This window comes from Selaginella moellendorffii, unplaced genomic scaffold (assembly GCF_000143415.4).
Source record: "Selaginella moellendorffii unplaced genomic scaffold, v1.0 SELMOscaffold_20, whole genome shotgun sequence".
In the NCBI taxonomy this organism is placed as follows: Eukaryota; Viridiplantae; Streptophyta; class Lycopodiopsida; order Selaginellales; family Selaginellaceae; genus Selaginella; species Selaginella moellendorffii.
In genome coordinates this window covers 1,893,404-1,914,291 of record NW_003314281.1, presented here as the reverse complement: position 1 = coordinate 1,914,291, position 20,888 = coordinate 1,893,404, and the positions used below count along the sequence as shown (strand labels likewise).

General features: G+C 48.7%; 10 protein-coding genes and 2 non-coding genes across 13 annotated transcripts; 8 read left to right on the top strand and 4 right to left on the bottom strand.

Annotated features, from left to right (window-relative positions):
• The first annotated feature begins 159 nt into the window (after window positions 1-159).
• Window positions 160-3,702, top strand: LOC9636947. The gene is made up of 15 exons (XM_024677830.1): window positions 160-555; window positions 610-765; window positions 822-938; window positions 988-1,072; window positions 1,130-1,238; window positions 1,291-1,358; window positions 1,410-1,535; window positions 1,588-2,453; window positions 2,546-2,749; window positions 2,795-2,855; window positions 2,937-3,050; window positions 3,104-3,217; window positions 3,270-3,359; window positions 3,410-3,464; window positions 3,513-3,702. Exons 1-14 carry the CDS (start codon window positions 470-472, stop codon window positions 3,461-3,463), a joined length of 2,250 nt encoding a protein of 749 aa, XP_024533598.1. The 5' UTR covers window positions 160-469; the 3' UTR covers window position 3,464; window positions 3,513-3,702.
• Window positions 3,703-3,920: 218 nt separating this feature from the next.
• On the bottom strand, window positions 3,921-5,327 carry LOC9637496 (exostosin-1c). The gene has a single exon (XM_002972789.2). The coding sequence runs from the start codon at window positions 5,325-5,327 to the stop codon at window positions 3,921-3,923; it is 1,407 nt and encodes a 468-aa protein (XP_002972835.2).
• Window positions 5,328-7,072: 1,745 nt separating this feature from the next.
• LOC9636946 lies at window positions 7,073-8,223 on the top strand. The gene is made up of 2 exons (XM_024677571.1): window positions 7,073-7,861; window positions 7,959-8,223. Exons 1-2 carry the CDS (start codon window positions 7,452-7,454, stop codon window positions 7,999-8,001), a joined length of 453 nt encoding a protein of 150 aa, XP_024533339.1. The 5' UTR covers window positions 7,073-7,451; the 3' UTR covers window positions 8,002-8,223.
• A 520-nt stretch (window positions 8,224-8,743) lies between these two features.
• LOC9636841 lies at window positions 8,744-10,020 on the bottom strand. 2 transcript variants are annotated; one of them, XM_002972788.2, is made up of 5 exons: window positions 9,757-10,020; window positions 9,460-9,549; window positions 9,359-9,404; window positions 9,221-9,276; window positions 8,744-9,150 (listed from the first exon to the last, which is right to left on the bottom strand). In XM_002972788.2, exons 1-5 carry the CDS (start codon window positions 9,949-9,951, stop codon window positions 8,875-8,877), a joined length of 663 nt encoding a protein of 220 aa, XP_002972834.1. In that variant the 5' UTR covers window positions 9,952-10,020; the 3' UTR covers window positions 8,744-8,874. The 2 variants fall into 2 exon arrangements, with proteins under 2 accessions (XP_002972834.1, XP_024533424.1); XM_024677656.1 differs by having other exon boundaries at window positions 9,224-9,276; window positions 9,757-10,011.
• A 25-nt stretch (window positions 10,021-10,045) lies between these two features.
• LOC9637495 (adenine nucleotide transporter BT1, chloroplastic/mitochondrial) lies at window positions 10,046-12,237 on the bottom strand. Its single transcript, XM_024677654.1, has 8 exons — window positions 11,340-12,237; window positions 11,149-11,267; window positions 10,963-11,087; window positions 10,811-10,910; window positions 10,682-10,759; window positions 10,530-10,613; window positions 10,384-10,469; window positions 10,046-10,322 (listed from the first exon to the last, which is right to left on the bottom strand). Exons 1-8 carry the CDS (start codon window positions 12,196-12,198, stop codon window positions 10,145-10,147), a joined length of 1,629 nt encoding a protein of 542 aa, XP_024533422.1. The 5' UTR covers window positions 12,199-12,237; the 3' UTR covers window positions 10,046-10,144.
• A 108-nt stretch (window positions 12,238-12,345) lies between these two features.
• Window positions 12,346-13,951, top strand: LOC9636840 (5'-methylthioadenosine/S-adenosylhomocysteine nucleosidase 1). Its single transcript, XM_024677668.1, has 5 exons — window positions 12,346-12,407; window positions 12,483-12,580; window positions 13,173-13,279; window positions 13,477-13,551; window positions 13,754-13,951. The coding sequence occupies exons 1-5, from the start codon at window positions 12,346-12,348 to the stop codon at window positions 13,949-13,951; spliced, it is 540 nt and encodes a 179-aa protein (XP_024533436.1).
• Window positions 13,946-15,422, bottom strand: LOC9637494. The gene is made up of 3 exons (XM_002972786.2): window positions 15,057-15,422; window positions 14,428-14,989; window positions 13,946-14,363 (listed from the first exon to the last, which is right to left on the bottom strand). Exons 1-3 carry the CDS (start codon window positions 15,252-15,254, stop codon window positions 14,053-14,055), a joined length of 1,071 nt encoding a protein of 356 aa, XP_002972832.1. The 5' UTR covers window positions 15,255-15,422; the 3' UTR covers window positions 13,946-14,052.
• A 49-nt stretch (window positions 15,423-15,471) lies between these two features.
• LOC9637493 (elongation factor 1-gamma 2) lies at window positions 15,472-17,337 on the top strand. The gene is made up of 7 exons (XM_002973000.2): window positions 15,472-15,571; window positions 15,632-15,784; window positions 15,835-15,895; window positions 15,953-15,999; window positions 16,074-16,175; window positions 16,239-16,776; window positions 16,837-17,337. Exons 1-7 carry the CDS (start codon window positions 15,560-15,562, stop codon window positions 17,214-17,216), a joined length of 1,293 nt encoding a protein of 430 aa, XP_002973046.2. The 5' UTR covers window positions 15,472-15,559; the 3' UTR covers window positions 17,217-17,337.
• A 61-nt stretch (window positions 17,338-17,398) lies between these two features.
• TRNAD-GUC lies at window positions 17,399-17,470 on the top strand. Its single transcript has one exon. It is a non-coding gene; the product is annotated as a tRNA-Asp (tRNA).
• A 621-nt stretch (window positions 17,471-18,091) lies between these two features.
• On the top strand, window positions 18,092-18,874 carry LOC9637492 (epoxide hydrolase B). The gene is made up of 3 exons (XM_024677819.1): window positions 18,092-18,286; window positions 18,337-18,584; window positions 18,633-18,874. Exons 1-3 carry the CDS (start codon window positions 18,161-18,163, stop codon window positions 18,871-18,873), a joined length of 615 nt encoding a protein of 204 aa, XP_024533587.1. The 5' UTR covers window positions 18,092-18,160; the 3' UTR covers window position 18,874.
• A 62-nt stretch (window positions 18,875-18,936) lies between these two features.
• On the top strand, window positions 18,937-19,008 carry TRNAD-GUC. Its single transcript has one exon. It is a non-coding gene; the product is annotated as a tRNA-Asp (tRNA).
• Window positions 19,009-19,712: 704 nt separating this feature from the next.
• Window positions 19,713-20,433, top strand: LOC9637491 (neo-calmodulin). The gene is made up of 4 exons (XM_002972998.1): window positions 19,713-19,827; window positions 19,917-20,074; window positions 20,153-20,233; window positions 20,296-20,433. Exons 1-4 carry the CDS (start codon window positions 19,713-19,715, stop codon window positions 20,431-20,433), a joined length of 492 nt encoding a protein of 163 aa, XP_002973044.1.
• Window positions 20,434-20,888: the final 455 nt, after the last annotated feature.

Sequence of the window (20,888 nt, the reverse complement as noted above, 5' to 3'; positions counted from 1 at the left end):
TTCCTAGCGCTCAAGCTCTCCAAGATCTTCCTGAGAGAGATCCGATGAAACCCTAAACCGCGTTAGCTACAAAAGAAATTACGCGGGTATCGGGGCCGTTGGCGCAAAACCGAATCATGGCCGTTCGATTTAATTCAAATCGGCGGCTTAGATCGGCATTATGCATTTTCGCCATAGCCAGAAGTACGATTTTAGGGCACGGGAGTGGTAGCGTAAGATCGTGACGCTTAGGGATCAGTGTATGGCGCGGTATGGGCGGCGCGCCGGGGCGCCGGCACAGATTTTGCGATGGATTTCCAGATTCCGGGGCTCTGGAAGCTTAGATTTTACCGGGCATCGGATTTGAGAGCTCCGAGGCATGGATTCCAGGTCTGTGATCGGGGATTTCCGGAGAATGCAAGGGAATTCTGCGCGCGCTGTGATAGTGTAGCAACTCTAGTGTTACGTATGTAGCTTGGACGGGGTGGGGATGGTGTCCTCCTGCTTTGAAAATAATGCGGCAGGAGTGTCTGGATCGCAGGCATCGTCGTGCTCACAGTGCCAGTCAAAGAACTTGTAAGAATTTCTTATGTTTATTTGTTTCTAACAGTGTTCTTTCTCTCTACTTAGAGCGGACAATGTTTTGCGTATGCTTGATTGGAGACAGATTTCGCCAAGCGTAAGAAGACCTTCGAAAAGGTTGTGGAGGGATACAGCTGCATCTTCCAGTAAATGCCATGGGCATTCTCGCGAAACTACAAACGCCAAACATGCTCTAGTTAACTGGTGAGTTGATGACTTTGCTACAAACAACTTACTGAATTCCTGAGATTTGCTCTTAGGCTGGAAGCTGAGTCGTTCAAGCACTCTATTGCGAAGTATTGTTCTTTGGTGCCGGCACCAAGGTCAACTATTGCTGCAGCCTTCAGTCCGGATGGATTGACTTTAGCATCAACACAGTGAGTAAATCTCTTTGTCGACTTCTTTGTCTTGACAACACTCTTGCAGTGGCGATCATACCGTGAAAATTATATGCTGTCAAAGCGGCCAATGCCTTAAAGTGTTGAGCGGACACCGAAGAACGCCGTGGGTGGTATGTTATGGACGTTCTTTTCCATAGCATGGATCTTTTCTACCTACTTACATGCAGGTCCGTTTTCATCCTAGCAGCCCTGAAGTGCTAGCAAGCGGTAGTTTGGACTATGAAGTTCGTCTTTGGAACGCTAACACTGCAGAATGTGTTGCATCTCGGGATTTTTGTAAGCATTCGCATGGAAGTTTTGTTTCTAATAGCTGGTTTTTTCCTTTCAGACCGGCCTATTGCGTCTCTAGCATTTCACGCACGAGGGGATTTACTCGCAGTTGCTTCCGGACATAAGGTTCTACCTTCTAATTTCTTTAGCATACCATTCTAATGTTTCGATATTTAGCTTTACATTTGGCAATATACGAAAGAAGGTGATGCAGCATGTCCAAATATCGTTCTTCGCACACGTCGATCGCTTCGTGCAGTACATTTTCACCCGCTAGCAGCGCCCCTTGTACTAACTGCGGAGGTGATACTTTCTTTCTCCTCTTAAAAACGCGTCTTACGGTTTTTCTTTCTAGGTGAATGATCTGGATTCACCAGACTGTCCTATGTCCGTCGCCACATCGAGGGAGTACCAAGTGTATCCTTATACGGAACTACATTATTCGCATCCTGGTGGTGCTGCCCCTCAAAACTGGATATGGACTGGCGATGCCCAAGTGCAACGGGAGTCTCTAACCACGACTGCTCCAATGGATATTTCTCCCAGACCATCGAATGCTGCGGTACCACCACCTTCAGATGGCATGGATCCAGTGGAAACTCCAGGTTTAGTTTCGGAGACAGGCAGGGTGAGTCCTACGGTTGTTGGCGGCCCCTGGGATCCTCTCGTACTTCCTGAAGCAGCAACTGGCCAGGTGGAGAACATTTCTTTTGGTGGCGCTAGTGCTTTGCGAGTGCCATTGGTTCCGGTAGCTAGAAGACAGGAAGAAGCGGTGGAAGTTGGCACTGGCTCGGGAATCTGGCCGATTGGATTGTTCCCAAACATTCAGGCATATTCAATGACCGGACAAACACACTTGCCACGCTTTCTTCATGTGACCGAACCTGTGGTGCTGGACCCGTTTCTTCAAGGCTGGGTACGTTATGACCAGCCGGAAAACGAAGGTGAACCGCAACATCAACCTCAACCGCCCGAACCATCTGGTACGCGGAGAGGTGGCCGGAATGCAGCTGAAGGACGGACGCAACATCGTGCTCAGGGAGTTAGCAGACCTCAGTTTACTGGTTTCGGTGTTGCTGAAGCTGCCGTCACCGCAGCAACAGCAGCAGAGCTTCCTTGTACAGTAAAGTTGAAGCTTTGGCCGCACGACATCAAGCAACCCAGTGCGCTTCTTGATCCGGAGACGTGTAAATTGACCATTCCTCATGCGGTATTATGCAGGTTCGTTTTTTGGTTTTTCTTCTTTCACTTTCTGTGTTTTCGCTTTTTTCCCGTTCTGTTTTTGTGGACTAACCTTTCTATTGTCTACGTAGTGAGATGGGTACACATTTCTCACCATGCGGCCGTTTTCTCGCCGCTTGTGTTGCTTGTGTGTTACCACCGGAAGCCGAGCCTGCGCAGGGTCGAACAAATGGTCCTGGTGGCCCTGGATTTTCAGTGCAGTCTCCTACACAACATCCAATTTCTACTCAGCAAGTTATATACGAGCTGCGGATCTACTCTTTGGAAGAGGCCACGTAAGTGAATCTTGAAGGAGTTTGTTTCCTAATTGCTCTTTACAGGTTTGGAGAAGTACTCGCTTCTAAGGCTGTCCGTGCAGCACACTGCTTAACTTCAATACAGGTTCTTTTCTTCCCCATTAAACGCTCTTCTTTCTTTTTGTTCCTCTCTTTTTTATTTTCATAACATGAATTCTTATTGCAGTTCTCTCCCACATCTGGTCATATACTTTTGGCCTATGGTCGACGTCACGGCTCACTCTTGAGGAGCATCGTGTTGGATGGAACAACTACGATTCCTGTATATACAATACTCGAGGTTTGCGCTCTCTGTTTTTTGGACTCCATTGAAATTTTCCTTTTGTTTCTCAGATTTATAGAATATCAGATTTGAAACTAGTGCGAGTTCTCCCAAGTGCTGAAGATGAAGTTAATGTAGCGTGCTTTCATCCTCGAGTTGGCGGAGGGCTTGTTTACGGCACAAAGGTTCGGCAACTTTCCTTGAGATGGATGACTCGGCCTAATGCACAAATAACAGGAAGGCAAGCTCCGAATCATCCGTAGGGACTGGATCACAAATTCTTTTGGCTCGTCCAGACAACATGGGCTGGAGGATCAGCTTCTGGAGGTGAGCCTTACTCTTATTACATGTTACTCAAATCATCTCTATCTTAACAGGCAGAAACATCTGATCCCTTGACTTTTGGAATGGTGCCTGGCGATGGAGATTAAGGTAGATGCTACACTTGTTTCAGTTATATTCATTGCAGCTTTGACGCAGGAACTTCATTCGTCAAAGCGGGGTTAACCGTAAGTGCGCAAATACGACACCAAGGTCTGTTGTAGCATAATTCTTTGGTGGAGCAGCATGCAAAATGTAGGGAGCAGCTTTGAAGCCTATGAAACAGACTTTTAAGCTGCAAACCGCGTTGTTCTCGTATCATGCAAATATATGTATACTGCTTTTGTTCTGTTCTCGTCCATGTCTAGCTATAGTATGTATGATTATCGAAGACAAACGGTGAGCAGTGGTTTTCTTCTTCTTCTTTATTTGAATTTTTAGTTTTTCGTCTGCGAAACTTATGGCTAGTTTCTTCCAGGCTATGAAAGTCTAGTGAGCCATCCGGTCTTCATATGTGTAAGCAGTGCATGGTTATTATTTTCTTTTGCTTCAAAATTTCCTTTGAACTTACAGGTTCAGGTCTGACAAATGGGATGAGAAAGCTGGAAATGCACCCAGAAATCTTTCTTCTAAAGCAGCGATGGTACTCTCTAGAAGGGTCAAGTCGCTCTGGAAGTGCCTACTATATATCTTCGAGCACGCGTGCTGTCGTTTCTCAACGTGAGCCGTGGACATGGCTCTCAGAGCTGCAACAATGAGGTGGATTTCGGTGGAAGGGAATTGCAGCAGGCACTGATACCAGGTGGCTAGATTACTGAACGGTTTTACGTAGTTGTCGACGATCAAGATTGGTATTGCACCGGCACTGAGGACCTCTCCAAATCTGTAGGAGTTTGGTTGGACACCAGCAGGGACGAGGCCAAAGGTCGTATTCATGAGATCCGAGAAGGAAGAGTACTGAGAGTACAGGTTCTCATCCTCGTCGCAGTGGACTCCCAGGGAACTGTTCTCCTTCCGCTTGAGATCGTTGACAAAGTGTTTGCACGAAGTTACAACGACGATGTCAGCACCGTTGTGAAGGTTTCGGAAGCTGTCAAAGCTGCGAAGGAGGCCCTCTCCTCTGCCGATATACCTGAGTCCTTTGAAGGTGAGGAAGTACTTCCTCTCAAACGGCTTCAGGTTCTGGAACTCATGGAAGTGGTAGAAAGGCGGAAGCGGGATGCTGATGTCAAAGCCAGGTCGGAAGATGGTCTCGTGAGCTTCCGAAACGATCAACGACGCCAGGCCAATGGACTCCTCGGCAACCGCCCTCTGGCTCCACTTGTCAGCAAAAGTCACGAGCGCATGGTTGAGGCCGTTGTTCCAGTGTGGGAGGTCCCGGGGCTGCTTCTGCCATGGACTTGAAGTGTCCAGAAAGACCATGAAGATGCAGGCCTTCTCCGGATCCTTGGTATGCCACCTGGTCTCGTTGAGCTTGGTGAAGTAGCGGACAGGGGCGTTGTGGTCCTCGTACGTGAAGACCATCAAGTTGTCCATGTTGGAGCAGCGCGAGAAGTTGAAGCAGGCGTCCATGGAGCACCTGGGGAACTTTGCCGGATAGTGCCAAGTCTTGCCTTCGGCCCACCACGGCTCGTACTTGACAACGGTGGGTTGTTTTGGACACGGCTTCTCCACTTCAGCATGGACAACCTTTGTCTCGATGGGGTCGGGGGCGGTGGAGTTGGCTCCAGAGCACTGGCACTCGACGTGAGGCTTCGAAAGCGTGCCGATGGCGCCAAAGTCTACGGAGCAATTGCACAGGCCTGCAGGAAAGGTTGCAAAGGTAGCAGCAGGCACAGCTGGAGACAAGGACTTGAAATAGTTGTAAGCGGATGGCAAGCGTTGGCTGCTGAGAAGCGTCCAAGCTATTCCGGCTACTGCCAGGAGCGTCGTCATCACAGCTGCTGGTAGCAATGGAACTGGCTTGTTCGCCATGCTAGTACGAAGGTACGCGGTTCTTTTACGCTTTTTGCTCCTTTTCGTAGAGAGCAATTACTACTACCGTTGCCTCACCTCAGGTTCTTGCTGTTCTGTGCGCTGCGCTCTCGCTCTCCGTCGAGCAAGTCGATGGATCGATGGATCGTTCCTCGAGGGAAGACTATGAGCAAGTTCTTCTTGGGGATCGCGAATACGGAGGTAACGCTTGAATCTTTGCCAGTCGCAGCCAGACAAAGCAACCTCCATGTGACGTAACGCTAGTCTCGGGGCGGCTACAAAGACGTGGATGTATGTATGTATGCGCATGATGAAACTAAACGTGTTTCTCTCTTTTTTCTCTCAGGTGGCGTGAGGGAGGAATGCTTCAACAGCTTCGATCCATCAAGTAAGCTTCCACCACCTCAATTCCTGCGTCCTGCAAATGTAGAGTTCGTACCATCGCGCCTCTCTAGCGACTCACTATGAGAGTGGAAAAGGAATTTGATAATTCCACAAGATTACAATGGTAAAATCACCTTGAAACTGGATCTAACACCCTGTGATGAAGATGAATTATAAACTCTCTGCTGGCTGGGCTTAGATTCGTATTCAGTTTAATAATGCCAAACGAGTGAATGAGAAGCAAACGATTCTTTTTAGCTCAACGAAAGCAAAACAAAAAGAACCTCTGAGCTCTGCCATCTCTTGACTTGAAAATTCAAAGGTAAAACTTTAAAATCCAGAAAATATGCTGCTGTGGACCCATTATTTTTTGTAGTGGTGCTTTCTTTTCTCTCCTTTTTTCTCTGTTTATCCAAAATCACTTATCTATTTACCTTGTCCCTTTCCCTCCTTGAAATTTCAAGGTCAACAAACTGTCCTGTTTGCGTGTAAACTTTGCTCGGTGAATCACACTGTTTTCATTCACTCCACTGGCTTCCGGGAGCAACAAGTCAATGAATGCGGGGAAGAAAAACAGCAGAAATAATCAGATAAAATAGAATAACGACTCCAAAGAGATTTATTAGAGATTAGTGTGCTCGTAAAAAAGTTTATATACTTTGGCGCTAATCCCATTGATATTTGATAACTACGGGGAATCTTACGTCGTGCATCATGATTGGCAGCATCCAGGGGGTCTATCTCATCAACTGGGAGCCTCACGTATTTATATACGTCGAAAAAAAGTACGGGGGCGAGTCTTTTGTGTCCTGGCCACCAAACTCTTTGAATTGGTTGCCTTCGTCTCTTGTGTTGCACGCCATTCCGGCTAGAAACAATAATATACACGCTGGGCGCTCGCTTGCACCACCCAAACACCCACAGTTTGGACTTTGTAGAAATTCATGCATTTGGTCCTTTAGCTTTTCTGTGATGGTGTGTCCTTGTTTGCGAGAAGATGTCAAGATATTTGGTTTGATTTGAGCTTACAAGGACTCCCTGCATCAAGGGAGAACCAAATTGGTTCTCCCCTTTTCCTCCCCACAAGCCTGGCATAAATTGGCACTGGTTGGGACAAACAGCTAGATGCCATGCTGGCCAAGATAAAGACTCTCCCTTCCATCATATGTGGAGAGAAAGAACACAACAGATCAAAACTAATCTAAATTAATTAATAATAATTAATGACTTGGCTTGAATAATTGAGGGAGATTTTTTTACCCCGGGGGATGTGTTTTCACTCTGTCCACTTGAAATACAAGGTCTGGTTTTATTTTTTGTTTCTACCATGCGGCTGCCGCCTGCATGGTAAAAGAACGATTTACGTGGTGGTAACTATTTCCACATATAAATACACACAATATGTACACAAGGGCATTACCTCATTGTGACAACATTCCCTTGCTTCTCCATTTTCCTCTTATTTTTGTCCCTTTTGTTGGTTCTCTTCCTCTCTGCTTTGCTTGAAACAATTTAAAGAGGAACATACATTGAAGATCCAGAGTTATTCTGGAAAACGCACACATTTCTCTCTAGCAACTCACAGCTTGAGCTTGATGATCCAAGAATCCGAGAATCTCCTCAGTGTATGTGTGTGAATTTCCATGAGTTGTAGATAAGTTCTTAAGATACTACACTCTACCTTATAGTACCTAGCGTGCTCGCGATACATAGATATCAATTCACGAAGAGCATAGAGAAATGGCAAGCAGCAGTAGCAACAGTGGCAGCGGGAGCTCCTCCAGTCCCAATTCCGGCTACGTTCTAACCATGATCGAGAATCAAACCGATCGAACGCTGCTGCTCAAGGAAGGAAGGGGCATTTGGAGGCAAGAGATGCGGTACCAAATCGAGCCGTGGTCGACGGCAGTGATCCGGCTGGAGCTGGACGATGCGAGCCGCCACAACGCCGCGCTCGTCATGGTCTATGGCGAGGAGGAGGAGGAGGAGATCCCCGATCGCCACCACGACCACCACCGGTATCACCACTACTTGAACATGATCAACTTGGAAACTTCCCCTGTTTACGTTCCCATCGATCAGCTTCTGTGCCACAAGAGGATCGTCGTGTGCTGGAAGAAGGGAAGGTACCTGTGGACTGGTCACACAAGGTAGAAAGAGTTGTTTGCCTTTTCTTTAACCTTTTTATCGCCTTTTCTTGTCAATTTCTACTTGTTTGTTTCTCTCTTTTTTGATCTGGCTACGTAGATTTCTACTGGAACAAGTCCATATCACTTGTATCGATGTATGATCCTGAAGAGATCAGTTTGTGGATGCCTTCAATTGCTATCAAGAAGATCAAGGCTCTTATGATCTGTAACAAAGAAAAAGTGGTGGAAAAATGCGACACACCAGTAGATCTATCAATTGTTGGCTAGTGGCTTAAAAGATCACATAGATAAGGAGAGGAAGAAAAAGCTGCAAAAGAGACACAGCATCCTTTTAATTGTTTTTTACATTAGAAAAAGATTGTTGTGTATATTTCTAATATAGATCGTGAGTTTAAAATTTGTTTTGACAATTTAGCAACACTTCTATTGTTGCTTGCGGTACATGCAGCCCTGTAAAAGTATAAAATAAATTGTAAAGAAAAAACATATTTCACTTCATTAGATAACACAAATGCAAAGCATGAGCACAGAAATATTATTTGATTCATTCCATCAGTATTGTGCTTGACAAAGAACATTTTCTCTTTTAATTTAACAATAAATGCTACTTTTTCTATTGTAGATGGAATGTTTGGCCAGGACCCCACCCATTCCAAAAGGTGACGAAGAGAAAGAGAGCCCCACCCACAATCATACAAGCCGGAAGGTGTCTCCTTGGGAATCCTAGAGCCATAAGAGTGTTCTTCTGCACAATGTTAATATTAGTGGATTACATACTCATTTTATTAGCATAATAGTTTTTATGCTAGTGGGCATTACATTAGCATCTCTATAGGAGTTATTTTTTCTACTATTTCTCCGATTCTGTATGCAAGACCTCTAGAAGTTTAAATCAAATATGCTGATTCAAGAGATGTACAACTAATAGTTTCAAGCTCAACTAAGATTTAGTCCTAAGCACTTTAGGCACTTTTTTTTAATCAGATGAAGTTGAGACAAGGGGACCAAGTTGGTCACCTGAATTTGAGAATGCTGCTCTTGTTGTGTTTTGGCTTCGCGGCTGCCGTTGCCTGTGCTTGTGCCTGAGATTTCCTCTTCTTTTTCCGCAAAACCACACCGGAATCTTCCCCTTCGTCGCCTAGAGCCGCGGCACCCGGTTGGAGCGTACCCTCTGCTGCGGCATCCTCTTGTTTTTCGCCATCGCTGTGTCTGGAGCGACTTGTAGTTTGCTCTGAGTGAACTGTGGATTGCGACGGCGTGTGCGCTTGTTTTATGTCGTCCAAGGTTTCCTGTTTCGAAATCCAACACTAGTTAGATATTGCCAAGCGCTAAGCTTCAAAGGCATTGTGGAGATCTCACCACTGTAGGAGAATCGCCTTCGGCCTGCTGCATCTTGGAGCTCGTGACAAGTACCACTGGAAGGATTAAAAAAGCAAGAGGGAAATCGATTTAGCACTGTGCTGTGGAATGAGACATGTCTGCCTATCGTGATCATACCTTGCTCGAGGCCCGTTCGCGACTTGCAACGTCTGTTTTCTTTGCCCTGTGACGAGAGCACATCGATCAGCAGTGATTTGCACAGCAAAAGCCAACACTACCTTGCATGTCGTCGTAGTTTTTGTTGTACCTTTCTTGGCCCGAGTTGTTTTGGACTGTCCAGTGCAAGTGATCGTTATGCTCTCGGTTCTCTGTAGAGTCAAGGCAGCCCACTTTTAAAACCAAAAGAAAGAAGAAAACGAAAGAGGCCACCTACAAAGAAGAAACCAAGAATAAAAAAGAGACCATCTACACAGGCAAACACACTGTTCCATCGAAAATACTCCACATCCACTCAAAAACAGTCGATGAAACAGTGCCTTCCTACCTAAAGATCTACACTCTAGCCTTACGCTTACATTGTCCGATTCGAGCACCTGAGTGATATCCTGGAGCGGCCTGCGAGGAAATCCATCGGGAAGAGGGCTTCCAATGATCCCTTTCTCGCCGTCTGGAGCCACATTCTCCTTGCCCTCAGCGCACGGAGGAGGAGGAGGAGGAGCAAGAGCCGCCGCCGCCGCCTTTGTCACGATCGCTCCTCCCTCCTCCGCCATCGGGCCCTCTGGAGCTCACCGCCGTGCCACGCCCTAAAAATCTTCCCTCCTCTTCTCTTCCCTCTTCTCTTCCCCCTTCTTTGAGCTCAACGTATACAAAAAACGAGGATTCAAATTTCCAGGACCAGCGGGAACGACGTGGCAGGCTGGTTAACTATAAATCATTTCCGTTAGCCTTAAACTCACTAATTAATCACGCGGCGCTCAAAAGAGCTCGTCTCCGGCGGCTAGCCTCCGAGCCGTCGGAAGAAATGCTCTTTGGGGTTTGATAGTTTCGCGCTTCCATCGCCAGAGCCCTCTTGAAAAACTCGTAGGACGCGAAGAACAGCGCTCCCTGCGAGACGTAGATCGCCAGCCTCGGGATGAGACCCCTGGAAGCGAAGAAGGATCAATCGCGCAAAGTCGCTACTAGTTTTTGATCGAGCTCTTTACCTGTATAAACTTCGAATGCCTTCGTCTCTGGTTATCATCTGCAAGGCATTTAAGACGCTGCTGTATTGATGTTGCGATCCGATTGTCTGGAAGAAAGAAATCGCCCAAGTTAACGTGAAGGAAAGAAACTTTGCAGTCAAAGATACCTGTGTCTGCAATCTTGTCTTCACCACGTCAAAAGGTGTGGTAAATAAGGCTGCCGTCGATCCTGCAAGTCCTCCACACGCGAGCTGAAGATTTTTCCATACCCAGACAATCTGTTATCACGCTCGAAGTGATGTGAACATCTTGTCCTTACCGTCTGCAAATTTGTGAGATGCGTGTCCGGAGGAGAATCACGAAGAACACGGTGCTTCAAAGCTTCGTACGTGAAGAACTGTTTCAAAGCGTTGAGGAAAACTCAAAAGCCCAAGGCAATGCAGCTCACTTTGATAACCGATTGCGGAACATTGCGGCAGAGGACGGCTTCCCATCCTGCATACAGCGCCGGAAAGCCTCCTCTTTGTAGAATCCCAACAAAAGCCAGCCTACCATCCATGGTTTCTAATACGTGAGCAGCAGAGAATACTGAAAACCCACCAGCTATTTCGATACACTGCTCCAATTTGCATTTGCTGCTTCACACGCTCACTTGGTGTGTAAACAAGAGACGTAGCGATGCTTGCACAGCCCCCGGCAGCGCAATGAGCGAGCGAGTGGTATTCCTACATAGGAAAACAATCGAAGTTATAAATGGTTACGGTTTCCAGTGATTGTGTGCGTTACCTCTGGAAGGCGTGGTAACAACGCCGCTTTCATGGTTTCATACGTAAACGTGTAGATTGCCGATATAGGGGCCGACGACGCGAGATTGCTTCCTAAACCTCTGTACAAACCAGAGACACCTGCAAAACTAAACAAAAGAATTATCACTAATCTCCACAGAAGAAAAGCAAGAGCACTTCGAAAGTACGTACCCCTTGTAGATACAATGGACGCAACAATCGGCAAGATCGCTTGCTTCCCGGTGTTCTTGGACTGGATCACGGTCTTGACGGTGTCGAGAGGATGCAAGCACAAGCTCACAAAAACTCCAGCAAGAGCACCAGCAACCGCGTGATTTTTGCCGCAACTTGCATTCTTCCGCTTCTCTTCTGCCACCAGCTCTTCACCGAGCTTCACGTTTGTAGACTTTGGTTCGTTCGGCACAGGCGCCAAGCTTAAGTTCTCGGCGAGCTTGACGCCCAAATCTTGCGTCGAAGATGGCATGCTTTGGACCTGGGCAGAAGAAACTGACATCTCTTGAAGCTGGGAAAATCTACTTTGATCGTCGTCGACCAGTTCGTCCAGCAAGCTAGAATTAACCATCGTCGTAGAAACACTGACACCATCACTGCTGCTGCGATCAATATCTCCAAGCTTGCTCACTTTTTCCAGCTCCTGGCTTTTAAGTCTCACATTCCCGGAATTCCAAGACGTAGCCGCGCCACACCGGCTAAGAACTGAGATCGCCGCTCTATTAAACTCCAAACCTGGGCCAGCATTGCAAGAGAGGCATTTCCGGTGGAAAATCTCGCTGTAATGGAGCCGGCAGCCTCCTCGATCGCTCGGAACGAGCAAGACCGGGTCGACATAGCGATTCGCGTTCCTGAGCTGCCTGGACACGAACCTGGCGATGGATTTCACGAAACCTAGCCGCCTCCTACGCCGCTTGCGCTCGCCCTGGAGCCGGATTTCTCCACTGCTGTCGAAGAGGAGAAAATCTGGCGATGGCGCGCCCGGCGCCACGACGAGAGCGCCGAGAGACTTGGCGCCATCGCCATCGCCATCCTCCATTTCGTGTAAAACCCCAAAATATCACTTAGGGTTTTTCAAAATGGAGAACTCGATCAATCCGGCGAAGCCAATCCAGAGAGTCCTCCTTGTGATCGGTAAGTCCTTGCTATGTCGATGGATCGTCCTGATCACAGCGTCCCTTAAGCAATGCACGCCGAGGCGATGCCGATCGTGGATGTGCTCAAGCTCACTCAGGCCGATTCGGCAATGTAAGCCCCCAAAATCCCTCGCACTGCTCGTCTTAGCTCGGATTTGGATCACTTCTGTGCTCTTGCTTGGATCAGTTTTCCAAAGGGCGTGCCGTGGATCCGATACACTGGGAGCCTGGAAGAGGGACTACTCGACATTGATGTGGTAGTGCCTGGGAAATGCCCCATTTTTGGTACGCGAGTCTTTCTTTGTTTCTCTTGCTTGGTGTTCTTGTTGCTCTTTGTGTTTTAGCAATAGATTCTTCGTGTTCTTAGCAAGTCCTATGATAGTTTGGATTTATTTCTCGTGGTGGTGGTAACTTGACAGTTTGGTTCTTTCTCTTGGAAAAAATTTTGTGGCAAGTTATCTTTGTGTTCTTAGCAAGTCTATCTATGATAGTTTGGATTTATTTCTCGTGGTTGTGATTTGGTAACTTGATAGTTTGGTTCTTCTCATGCTTCAAGAAATTTTGTGGCAAGTTACCTTTGTGTTCTTAGCTAGTCTATCTATGATAGTTTGGATTTATTTCTCGTGGTTGTGATTTTGGTAACTTCATAGTTTGGTTCTTCTCATGCTTGAAGAAATTTTTGTTTAGTTTCCATCGTGATTTTCTTTGGTAACTTGATAGTTTTGGTTCTTCTCATGCTTGAAGAAATTCTCATCGTGATTTTCTTTGGTAACTTGAAAGTTTGGTTCTTCTCATGCTTGAAGTAATTGTTGTTTAGTTTCCGTGCTTCGTGATTTTCTTAAAACAAAGTTTTTGAAGTAGTTTGTGTTCTTGGCAGGAGTAGACAACGTAGGAACTGTACCATTAGCTCTTGCGACATTCGCGGCGATCCAGGCTCTACAACCCGACCTGGTGATCAATGCTGGAACTGCCGGCGGATTCAAGGTGACGAATGATAAGCTTGCATTGGTGGTGGATCGATCGAATTCCTTTTACAAACCTCCAGGCAAAAGGAGCTTGCGTTGGAGACGTTTTTCTCGCGACTCAAGTAGCCTATCACGATCGAAGAATCCCCATCCCGGTGCGTCCCTCTTATAACTTTTTAATTTGATCCTCCGTTCTTTTCTTCCTTGTTGTTCCAGATCTTTGATACGTATGGCATTGCCACCACAAAGTGTACCGCAGTCCCAAACATGATCGCTGCTCTTGGTTTCAAGGTTGACTCTACAAGCATGCTTTAGTTTCTTATAAGCTCTCTCTCTTTTATCAGGAAGGCAACCTCTCGACTGGAAACTCTTTAGACATGACCCAGCAAGACGAGCAGCTAATCAAATCGAACGACGCCTCCATCAAAGACATGGAGGCAAAGCGCAAATTCAAAAGCTTGCCTTTGTTTTTAACTCGTTTCGTTCTTCGCAGGGAGCAGCAGTCGTGTACGTGACAAATCTCCTGTCAGTTCCAGCGATTCTTCTCAAGTCAGTCACTGACATCGTCGACGGCGTGCGGCCCACAACTGAAGAATTCTTAGAAAATCTCTCCACTGCGGCAGTGGCACTGCTCAAAACCGTCGTCATGGCACTGAAATTCGTCCATGGCAAGACCGTCACCGAGTTATAAGAACGCAAAAACACACCAATGGACATTAAACCGCTTCAAATACTTACAGGAAATCCTACGTACCTCTTCTCGCGAACAATATCAAAGAATACTTATTCTCATCAATAGTAGAGCTTGCGGGTCGACTGGCACCAGCCGTGGTAGCAGCCTTGGATGTTTGGCCAGTCGGACGAGGAACCAACGTACTCGGTGAGCCACATCGCGAGAACAAGCTCCTGGTAAGAATCGGGCAGGCGCTGGATGACTTTGGACAGGATTTGCTCCGTGTCGATCTTATCCGAGGAGCTCAGCGTCGTCTCGTCGATTGCATGGCTGGTTCTACACAGCAGCGGCAGCCAGAGAAGCAACAATCGCAGAGTTACCTCGGGCTGGAGCTCCACATCCAGCGAAACGAGCCCAGCACAAAGAAACGCTGCAAGAGAGAAACAAAGAACAGAGTTGGCCGGAGGAAGAAAGAAAGAAATTATGGTTGCTACCTGAGAGCTTGACGAGGAGCTTTTGGACTCTAGAGCTGGAAGTGAGAGACCACTGGGCTAGTTGGGTGGCGGAGCTCCAGTGGAGTATGGCAACCTCCAGCGCCGAGTTTTGCTTGAGGCGCTGCGCCATCCACAGCAGCTCGTTGGCCAGCTTCTCCGCCACGATCTCGCTGCTACTGCTGCTGCCGCCATCGCAGGCGCTCGACAGTCCCGCGGGAACGATCATCTGCATGAGTGGGTTGTGTAGCGCGGTGCCAAATCCGTCCTTGAGGGACGTGAGCAGCGGTGGAAGGCAGTGGAAGATGAGCGAGAATGGGAGATCTTTGAGCATTCTCCACGGCCACGCCCACGCCTCGACCTGCTGTTGGCGATGCAAGCGCGCCAGGCACTTGGTGAGCAGGAAGACAGTCCGGGAGAATCCCCCTTCCAGCGCACGGATGTTGATCTCCTTGAGCACCGGGCCGCCATAGCGGGAGTTGTCCGCGAGGATCCTGTCCGCCAGGGAGCGAGCGAATTCATACTTGCGCGACGTTACGGGGATGTCGATCACGAGATCCAAGACCTGGAGCGATGGAAATCGATCAGCGATCACGAAATATCCATCCAGTGATTCGAAATATGGATCGTACCTGGCAGAGCGCCCGCCCGATCGAGGATCTGACGAGCGATTCTCCTTGGCGGATCCATTCGCGCCTATTCTCCGGGACACAAATGCTCATATTGCCGCCGCTCACGTCCGCGTTGCCGCCGAGAATGGGGATTTCGAGCGGGACAAGGACGAGCAGCGTCCTAGCACACCATGCAGCCGCGCCGATCACCAGCGCCATCGTTGGATCGAAAAACCTTCCTCATGCTCTAGAAGAAAGAATCGACCGAGCAAGAGACCCTAGAATCGCAGCCATGCTCAAAGGAGAGAACCTAACGCTCAAGCCGCGCCTGGATTCCCTACCTAAGACTGCCACAAATCTGGCCGAGCCAGTGTTCTTGAATGGAAAATCTGGGAGTTCGGCAAATAGATGCTCTAGGATATTCGCCGGATCTGAACAGACGGCGGGGATGCGTCCAAACGAGCCCTAGATGAAGATTTATTGGCGGCTAGGGTTAACAACGAGGAGGGCCGAGCGCGAGCGCGATGGCGGGACTGGTGCGTGATTGCTTCTCTTTCCTCGTCGATTTGCAGGCGCTCAGCTGAATTCTCGCGCAGGTACTCCATGTGAATGCCGGGATCAACAAAAATGCGCACAAAGTTCTCATCGTGGCCGAGATTGTGGGAGTCAAGGTCGATCTGGTTCCTGATTTCGAGATGGGAGTGAGCAACAAGACGCCCGAGTTCTTGAAGCTGAATCCGTTGGGAAAGGTGAGAATTTTGGATGAGCGCTGGGCGATTTGTGATGAATTTTCTTTTAGGTGCCCGTGCTAGAGACACCGGATGGTCCGATCAGTGAGAGCAATGCGATTGCTAGATACGGTGAGAAGATCCTGGTTTTGGCAAGAGACGTACTAACATTGTTTGCTGGATTTTCAGTGGCCAATCTCAAGGGAAAACTGACCGGGTCGACAGTGTATCAGACTGTAAGTAGCATTTGTTGTGCTTCTATCTTCCATGTCTAGGTTCTATGTTTACGTTTTTGCTTTTTTCTCTCTAGGCCCTCGTTGATCAGTGGATTGACTTCGCGACTACCGAAGTCGATACCAGCTTGGGGAGGTGGTTGTATCCACGCTTTGGATACCTCCCTTACGCGCCAGAGGTTTGTACTTTGCTTCTTCTAGCTGTTCTCCAGGCGTTTGTGACTTGTGTAATTCTTGTGAAGGTGGAAGAGCATGCCATTGAGGCGATCAAGCGGGCTTTCGGTGCCCTCAACAGTTACCTCGCATCTCGGACATATCTCGTGGGTCACTTCGTTACCCTGGCGGACGTAATCACAATCTGCAACTTGACCTGGGGATTCCGGTCGGGAGTTTTTTCGGAGGAGTTCATGGCCCCTTTCCCTCACGTCGAGAGATACTTCTGGACCGTTTCCGCTCAGCCGGCGTTCAAGAAAATCCTCGGGGAGATTGTCCGTGGTTCAGTGGAGCTCCCCCCTCCCCCTGCCAAGGGACAGGCACCGCGAGGCTCGCAGACTCCAAGGCCATCAAAGGCGAAAGCGGAGGCTCCCAAGCCCAAGCCCAAGGAAGAGGCGCCACCCAAGCCGAAAGAGGAGGCCCCGGCCGCTGATGAGGAGGAGGCTCCCAAGCCGAAAGCCAAGAATCCTCTCGACTTGCTGCCACCGAGTCCCATGGTTTTGGACGACTGGAAGAGGCTCTACTCCAACACCAAGGCCAAGGACTTCGCAGAAGTTGCTCTCAAAGGTACAAGTGGTGTTTCCATTGATCGCTTGAAAATGCTGATTCTGATCTCTTCCCTTGCAGGATTCTGGGACATGTATGACCCCGAGGGATACTCCCTGTGGTTCTGCGACTACAAGTACAACGATGAGAACACGGTGCCTTTCGTGACGATGAACAAGGTGTCGGGATTCCTGCAGCGCATGGATTTCATCCGGAAGTACGCGTTCGCCAAGATTTGCATCCTGGGCGACCAACCGCCGTACAAGATCAAGGGGGTGTGGCTGTTCCGGGGGCCGGAGATCCCGCAGCAAGTCAGGGACGAGTGCTACGATCTGGAGCTGTACGAGTGGACCAAGGCCGACCCCACGGATCACGTCCACAAGGAGCGCATCAACGCTTACTTCGAAGAGCCGGACGTGATCGAGGGCGAGAAGCTGCTCGAGGCTAAGTGCTTCAAGTGAAGAGAGGCGGTGTTTTGTTTTTGGCTGGCTTTTATATTCTATACGGTCGTATTCTTTTTTGTTCCTGCAGTAGAGTTTCCATCAATCACACCTTGGGTGATTGCGAAGCAACGCATGATCAGATGTGGTAACTCGCTGCCAAGAACAAAGTGTGGAACTCGCGACGATTTTTAAAGTGTATTGTCGTTGTAGTATAGTGGTGAGTATTTCCGCCTGTCACGCGGACGACCCGGGTTCGATCCCCGGCAACGGCGAGAGTAGGATTGGTGTTTAATCCTTCATGCCATATATAGATAGCAAAGAAGTTACCGCTACGTAGAGAAGAAGAATTTTTTCAAGAGGTTTAAGATACTGGTGTATCATTGGCAACAACAAACCAATAAATTCGATTCATTTCATGATCATGAGAGTTTGCGGTCGAGGTCATGGACTCGTAGAGTCGATCATCATACGTCAGGTTGGCATTGATGGCGTTTTTTTATGCTTGTTTACTGTGGAATCTTAGCGCAAAGAGTTCTTGCATTCTTCACTGGCCATGGCGGAAGGAGCCACGCACCGCATTATCGTACTAAAACCGAAAGGAGAGAAAGATGAATTTTGCGACAATGATTTGATCAGGAGGGCCGACCGTGCTGCTGCTCCATGGCTTCCCTGAGACGTGGTATACATGGAGGTTCCAACTCAAGGCGCTGGCGGACGCTGGATTCCACGCCGTTGCTCCAGACTTGCGAGGCTTTGGGCTCACCGAGTGTCCCAAGGATTCATCCGGCAACTTGAAGCTCTCGCCCCTGGATCTCCTGGGAGACATTGTGGGTCTCGTCTATGCCCTTGGAGGAGACCCTGTACGTGATCCTTGATGAGCTCTTCCTTCCTACTGTTTGTAATCCTCTCGATCGTAGGTGTTCGTTGTTGGTCATGACATTGGAGCATTCATCGGCTGGAACATGTGTCGCATGAGGCCGGATCTAGTGAGAGCCTATGCTTCTCTTGGAGTTCCCTTCACGGGAGCCGGAGGAGCTCCACCTTTTGGATTTCCCACGGAAGAAGGATTCTACGTGAATCGCTTTGCTGTAAGTCCGTGAATGCTGCTGCTCACGGCTGATCTATAATTCGTTTCCAGGTGCCTGGGCGAGCCGAGAAAGACTTCGCTCGATTCGACACGGCCACCGTGCTCAAGAACATTTACACGCTTTTCTGCCGGTCCGAGCTCCAGATCGCCGGGCCTGACGAGGAGATCATGGATTTGGTCACCACCTCGGACACCACCCCGAGTTGGCTCACCGAGGAGTTTATCAAAGTCCAGTCGGAGCTCTACGAGAAGTCCGGTTTCGAAGGCCCGTTGTGCTTCACGTATCGCAATCTCATGAGGTTTGTACGCGCGTTTCCTGGATCGAGTTTGATCGATTTTGGGCGCAGGACGTTTGAGCTCTTGGCTCCCTGGATCAACATGGCAGTGACGAGCCGCTGCCTCTACATCACTGGCAAAGACGACTACGTGCGCAAGGTCCCGGGCCTGGACGAGTACGTGACCGGCGGTGGAATGAAGCGAGACGTTCCCAACCTTGTCGATGTCGCTGTTGTTCCCGGCGGCCATTTCGTGGAGGAAGACTCGCCCGAGGAAGTGAACTCCTTGCTCATACACTTCTTCAAAGAGTAAAGCACCGCCATTCCGGAAGTGATAGCAGTAACAACAAATATTTGGGTCTACTGATTGTCTAATGTCGTTGTAGTATAGTGGTGAGTATTTCCGCCTGTCACGCGGACGACCCGGGTTCGATCCCCGGCAACGGCGAGAACTTTTTGACAGATGTTTATCTAAGCATTGTGCTGCTCTCGACTCTGATAATTGTGCTTGGTTGGAACTAACAAAGCTTTTACGGCGGCGCACCGCGCGTCATGGACGAATGATATATACCGCGCGTCATCCTCTCACAGTAGTGACTACATTGTATCTATTGCCATCTATATCGATTCCCTGCGAGGATGATCCCGAAGGATCTGTGGACTTTTGCGAGCTTGCGCGTGATTGCTCTCCACTGCTACCCACCAATTTCGAGCGACTCGCCTCAGTGCGATTGCTCCCAAGCGCAAGAAGAAGCAGCACTGCCAAGAGCAATGCGTGAAACTTGCGAGCCATGACAAATGGATGGAAATACCTCGCGGTTTTATAGATCCCAGCGACTGGTTCCACTCCAATCGGTCGGACAAGGTCCAGCGTGCGAACGAAGAGCCAGACAAAAGGACCGCGTGCTGTTTCTTCCGACTCGAATTTTAAAAGACTTTCCACGTAAAAATCGTTGAATCGAGAGTTCGTTGCACCTTCAACAAAGCAGAAGTTAGATCGTTTTACGTGAAAATTCCGGCAGAGGCAGGACGGAAGTTTGCTTACCATGACATGTCACTGCAATAACACAAAACGATCTTATAAGAAACTTACACAGTTTGAGTTGAACCAGAATATGCTCGCTTTGTAACCGCCACAATTGGCGCGGCAGCATGGAGGCGTCCGAGACGAGCACTGCCAGCCAAGACAAGATCATCGAGGGGCTCACCGAGGAGCAACTGCGAGAGTTCAGGGATGCCTTCAGCCTCTTCGACAAGGATGGAGATGGTACTCTTCTTGTCTTCCTGAAAAAAAGAAGCAACTGAAAATGAAGCGAAAGAGAATAGAAAAACTTACACACTCGTCACCGTCGCCAGGATCCATCACCACCAAGGAACTGGGCATTGTGATGCGTTCCTTGGGACAAAACCCCAGCGACACGGAGCTCCTGGACATGATCAACGAGGTGGACGTCGATGGCAACGGCACAATCGACTGGACAGAATTTCTGGTGCTCATGGCCCGCAAGATGAAGGTATGTACCCTTGTCGCGAGCTTGCTTCTTGGGACAAGCTGAGTGATGCTCCCCCAGATCTTTCCATGATCTTCACAGGACGCAGATGCCGAGGAAGATCTCAAGGAAGCCTTCACAGTCCTGGACAGAAACAGAGATGGTTTTATCACAGAGATTGAGGTAACGAGAAAAAAGAAAAGCTGTCTTTTTTCTCTTTTTTATACGTACGTATTCCCTCGCAGTTAAAGCATGTTATGCACCAGCTCGGCGAGTCGTTCACGGACGAAGAGATCGCAGACATGGTGAGAGAAGCTGACACAGACAAAGATGGCAAAGTTAGCTACCCCGAGTTCGTAAAGATAGTCATGCCAAGGCAATAAGAAAATTGGTGAAGTACCTGACTTATAGTAGTAAAAGCTCGGGTTTGCTGCGTAACTGACTTTTGCAGCTTTTCTCCCATGTAACGAGCTAACGTCGAGATAGCCACGCCAGGCACGTTGGTGTCAGTGGACGATAGGACTGATGGCAATCTTGGTGTTGTCCCGGTTTTCCCTGTCTTAAACACTCTAAACCGGTGCACAATGCGTTCGGCATTTTGAGCATTTTAATACGATGCCGCGAAGAATCGTGTCTCAGCTCTGGACGGTACAGCAGCACACCCGGCATTCTTTGCGTTTCTTCCTGTTCCCGGTCCCCTGGTTTCGCTGGACGCCTACACACCGTCATATGCCTTTGCTCCCGTCGTCGGACATGCTGTTGCCGTCCTGCTGCTGCTGGAACAGCAATGACGACGAGTTCATTGTTCCTGCTGCTACTTGTAACGACGGCGTGCATG

Excerpts from the sequence above, each read along its gene's own strand:
- LOC9636947 (XM_024677830.1), top strand. The coding sequence starts at position 470 with ATGGTGTCCTCCTGCTTTGAAAATAATGCGGCAGGAGTGTCTGGATCG. Across the intron at positions 3,051-3,103 it reads CTGTATATACAATACTCGAG|ATTTATAGAATATCAGATTT; the intron begins GTTTGCGCTCTC and ends TTTGTTTCTCAG. Across the intron at positions 3,218-3,269 it reads GGCTTGTTTACGGCACAAAG|GAAGGCAAGCTCCGAATCAT; the intron begins GTTCGGCAACTT and ends CACAAATAACAG.
- LOC9637496 (XM_002972789.2), bottom strand. The coding sequence starts at position 5,327 with ATGGCGAACAAGCCAGTTCCATTGCTACCAGCAGCTGTGATGACGACG.
- LOC9636946 (XM_024677571.1), top strand. The coding sequence starts at position 7,452 with ATGGCAAGCAGCAGTAGCAACAGTGGCAGCGGGAGCTCCTCCAGTCCC. Across the intron at positions 7,862-7,958 it reads CTGTGGACTGGTCACACAAG|ATTTCTACTGGAACAAGTCC; the intron begins GTAGAAAGAGTT and ends CTGGCTACGTAG.
- LOC9636841 (XM_002972788.2), bottom strand. The coding sequence starts at position 9,951 with ATGGCGGAGGAGGGAGGAGCGATCGTGACAAAGGCGGCGGCGGCGGCT. Across the intron at positions 9,405-9,459 it reads AAACTACGACGACATGCAAG|GGCAAAGAAAACAGACGTTG; the intron begins GTAGTGTTGGCT and ends CTCTCGTCACAG. Across the intron at positions 9,277-9,358 it reads GCGAACGGGCCTCGAGCAAG|TGGTACTTGTCACGAGCTCC; the intron begins GTATGATCACGA and ends TAATCCTTCCAG.
- LOC9637495 (XM_024677654.1), bottom strand. The coding sequence starts at position 12,198 with ATGGAGGATGGCGATGGCGATGGCGCCAAGTCTCTCGGCGCTCTCGTC. Across the intron at positions 10,911-10,962 it reads GCAGTGTATCGAAATAGCTG|GCTGGCTTTTGTTGGGATTC; the intron begins GTGGGTTTTCAG and ends CATGGATGGTAG. Across the intron at positions 10,760-10,810 it reads TTCCGCAATCGGTTATCAAA|TTCTTCACGTACGAAGCTTT; the intron begins GTGAGCTGCATT and ends GCTTTGAAACAG.
- LOC9636840 (XM_024677668.1), top strand. The coding sequence starts at position 12,346 with ATGCACGCCGAGGCGATGCCGATCGTGGATGTGCTCAAGCTCACTCAG. Across the intron at positions 12,408-12,482 it reads ACTCAGGCCGATTCGGCAAT|TTTTCCAAAGGGCGTGCCGT; the intron begins GTAAGCCCCCAA and ends TGCTTGGATCAG. Across the intron at positions 12,581-13,172 it reads TGGGAAATGCCCCATTTTTG|GAGTAGACAACGTAGGAACT; the intron begins GTACGCGAGTCT and ends TGTTCTTGGCAG.
- LOC9637494 (XM_002972786.2), bottom strand. The coding sequence starts at position 15,254 with ATGGCGCTGGTGATCGGCGCGGCTGCATGGTGTGCTAGGACGCTGCTC. Across the intron at positions 14,990-15,056 it reads TCGGGCGGGCGCTCTGCCAG|GTCTTGGATCTCGTGATCGA; the intron begins GTACGATCCATA and ends CCATCGCTCCAG. Across the intron at positions 14,364-14,427 it reads GCTCCTCGTCAAGCTCTCAG|CGTTTCTTTGTGCTGGGCTC; the intron begins GTAGCAACCATA and ends TCTCTCTTGCAG.
- LOC9637493 (XM_002973000.2), top strand. Across the intron at positions 15,785-15,834 it reads AGCTGAATCCGTTGGGAAAG|GTGCCCGTGCTAGAGACACC; the intron begins GTGAGAATTTTG and ends ATTTTCTTTTAG. Across the intron at positions 16,176-16,238 it reads ACCTCCCTTACGCGCCAGAG|GTGGAAGAGCATGCCATTGA; the intron begins GTTTGTACTTTG and ends ATTCTTGTGAAG.
- LOC9637492 (XM_024677819.1), top strand. The coding sequence starts at position 18,161 with ATGTGTCGCATGAGGCCGGATCTAGTGAGAGCCTATGCTTCTCTTGGA. Across the intron at positions 18,287-18,336 it reads TCTACGTGAATCGCTTTGCT|GTGCCTGGGCGAGCCGAGAA; the intron begins GTAAGTCCGTGA and ends ATTCGTTTCCAG. Across the intron at positions 18,585-18,632 it reads ACGTATCGCAATCTCATGAG|GACGTTTGAGCTCTTGGCTC; the intron begins GTTTGTACGCGC and ends TTTTGGGCGCAG.
- LOC9637491 (XM_002972998.1), top strand. The coding sequence starts at position 19,713 with ATGGAGGCGTCCGAGACGAGCACTGCCAGCCAAGACAAGATCATCGAG. Across the intron at positions 19,828-19,916 it reads CTTCGACAAGGATGGAGATG|GATCCATCACCACCAAGGAA; the intron begins GTACTCTTCTTG and ends CACCGTCGCCAG. Across the intron at positions 20,075-20,152 it reads TCATGGCCCGCAAGATGAAG|GACGCAGATGCCGAGGAAGA; the intron begins GTATGTACCCTT and ends TGATCTTCACAG.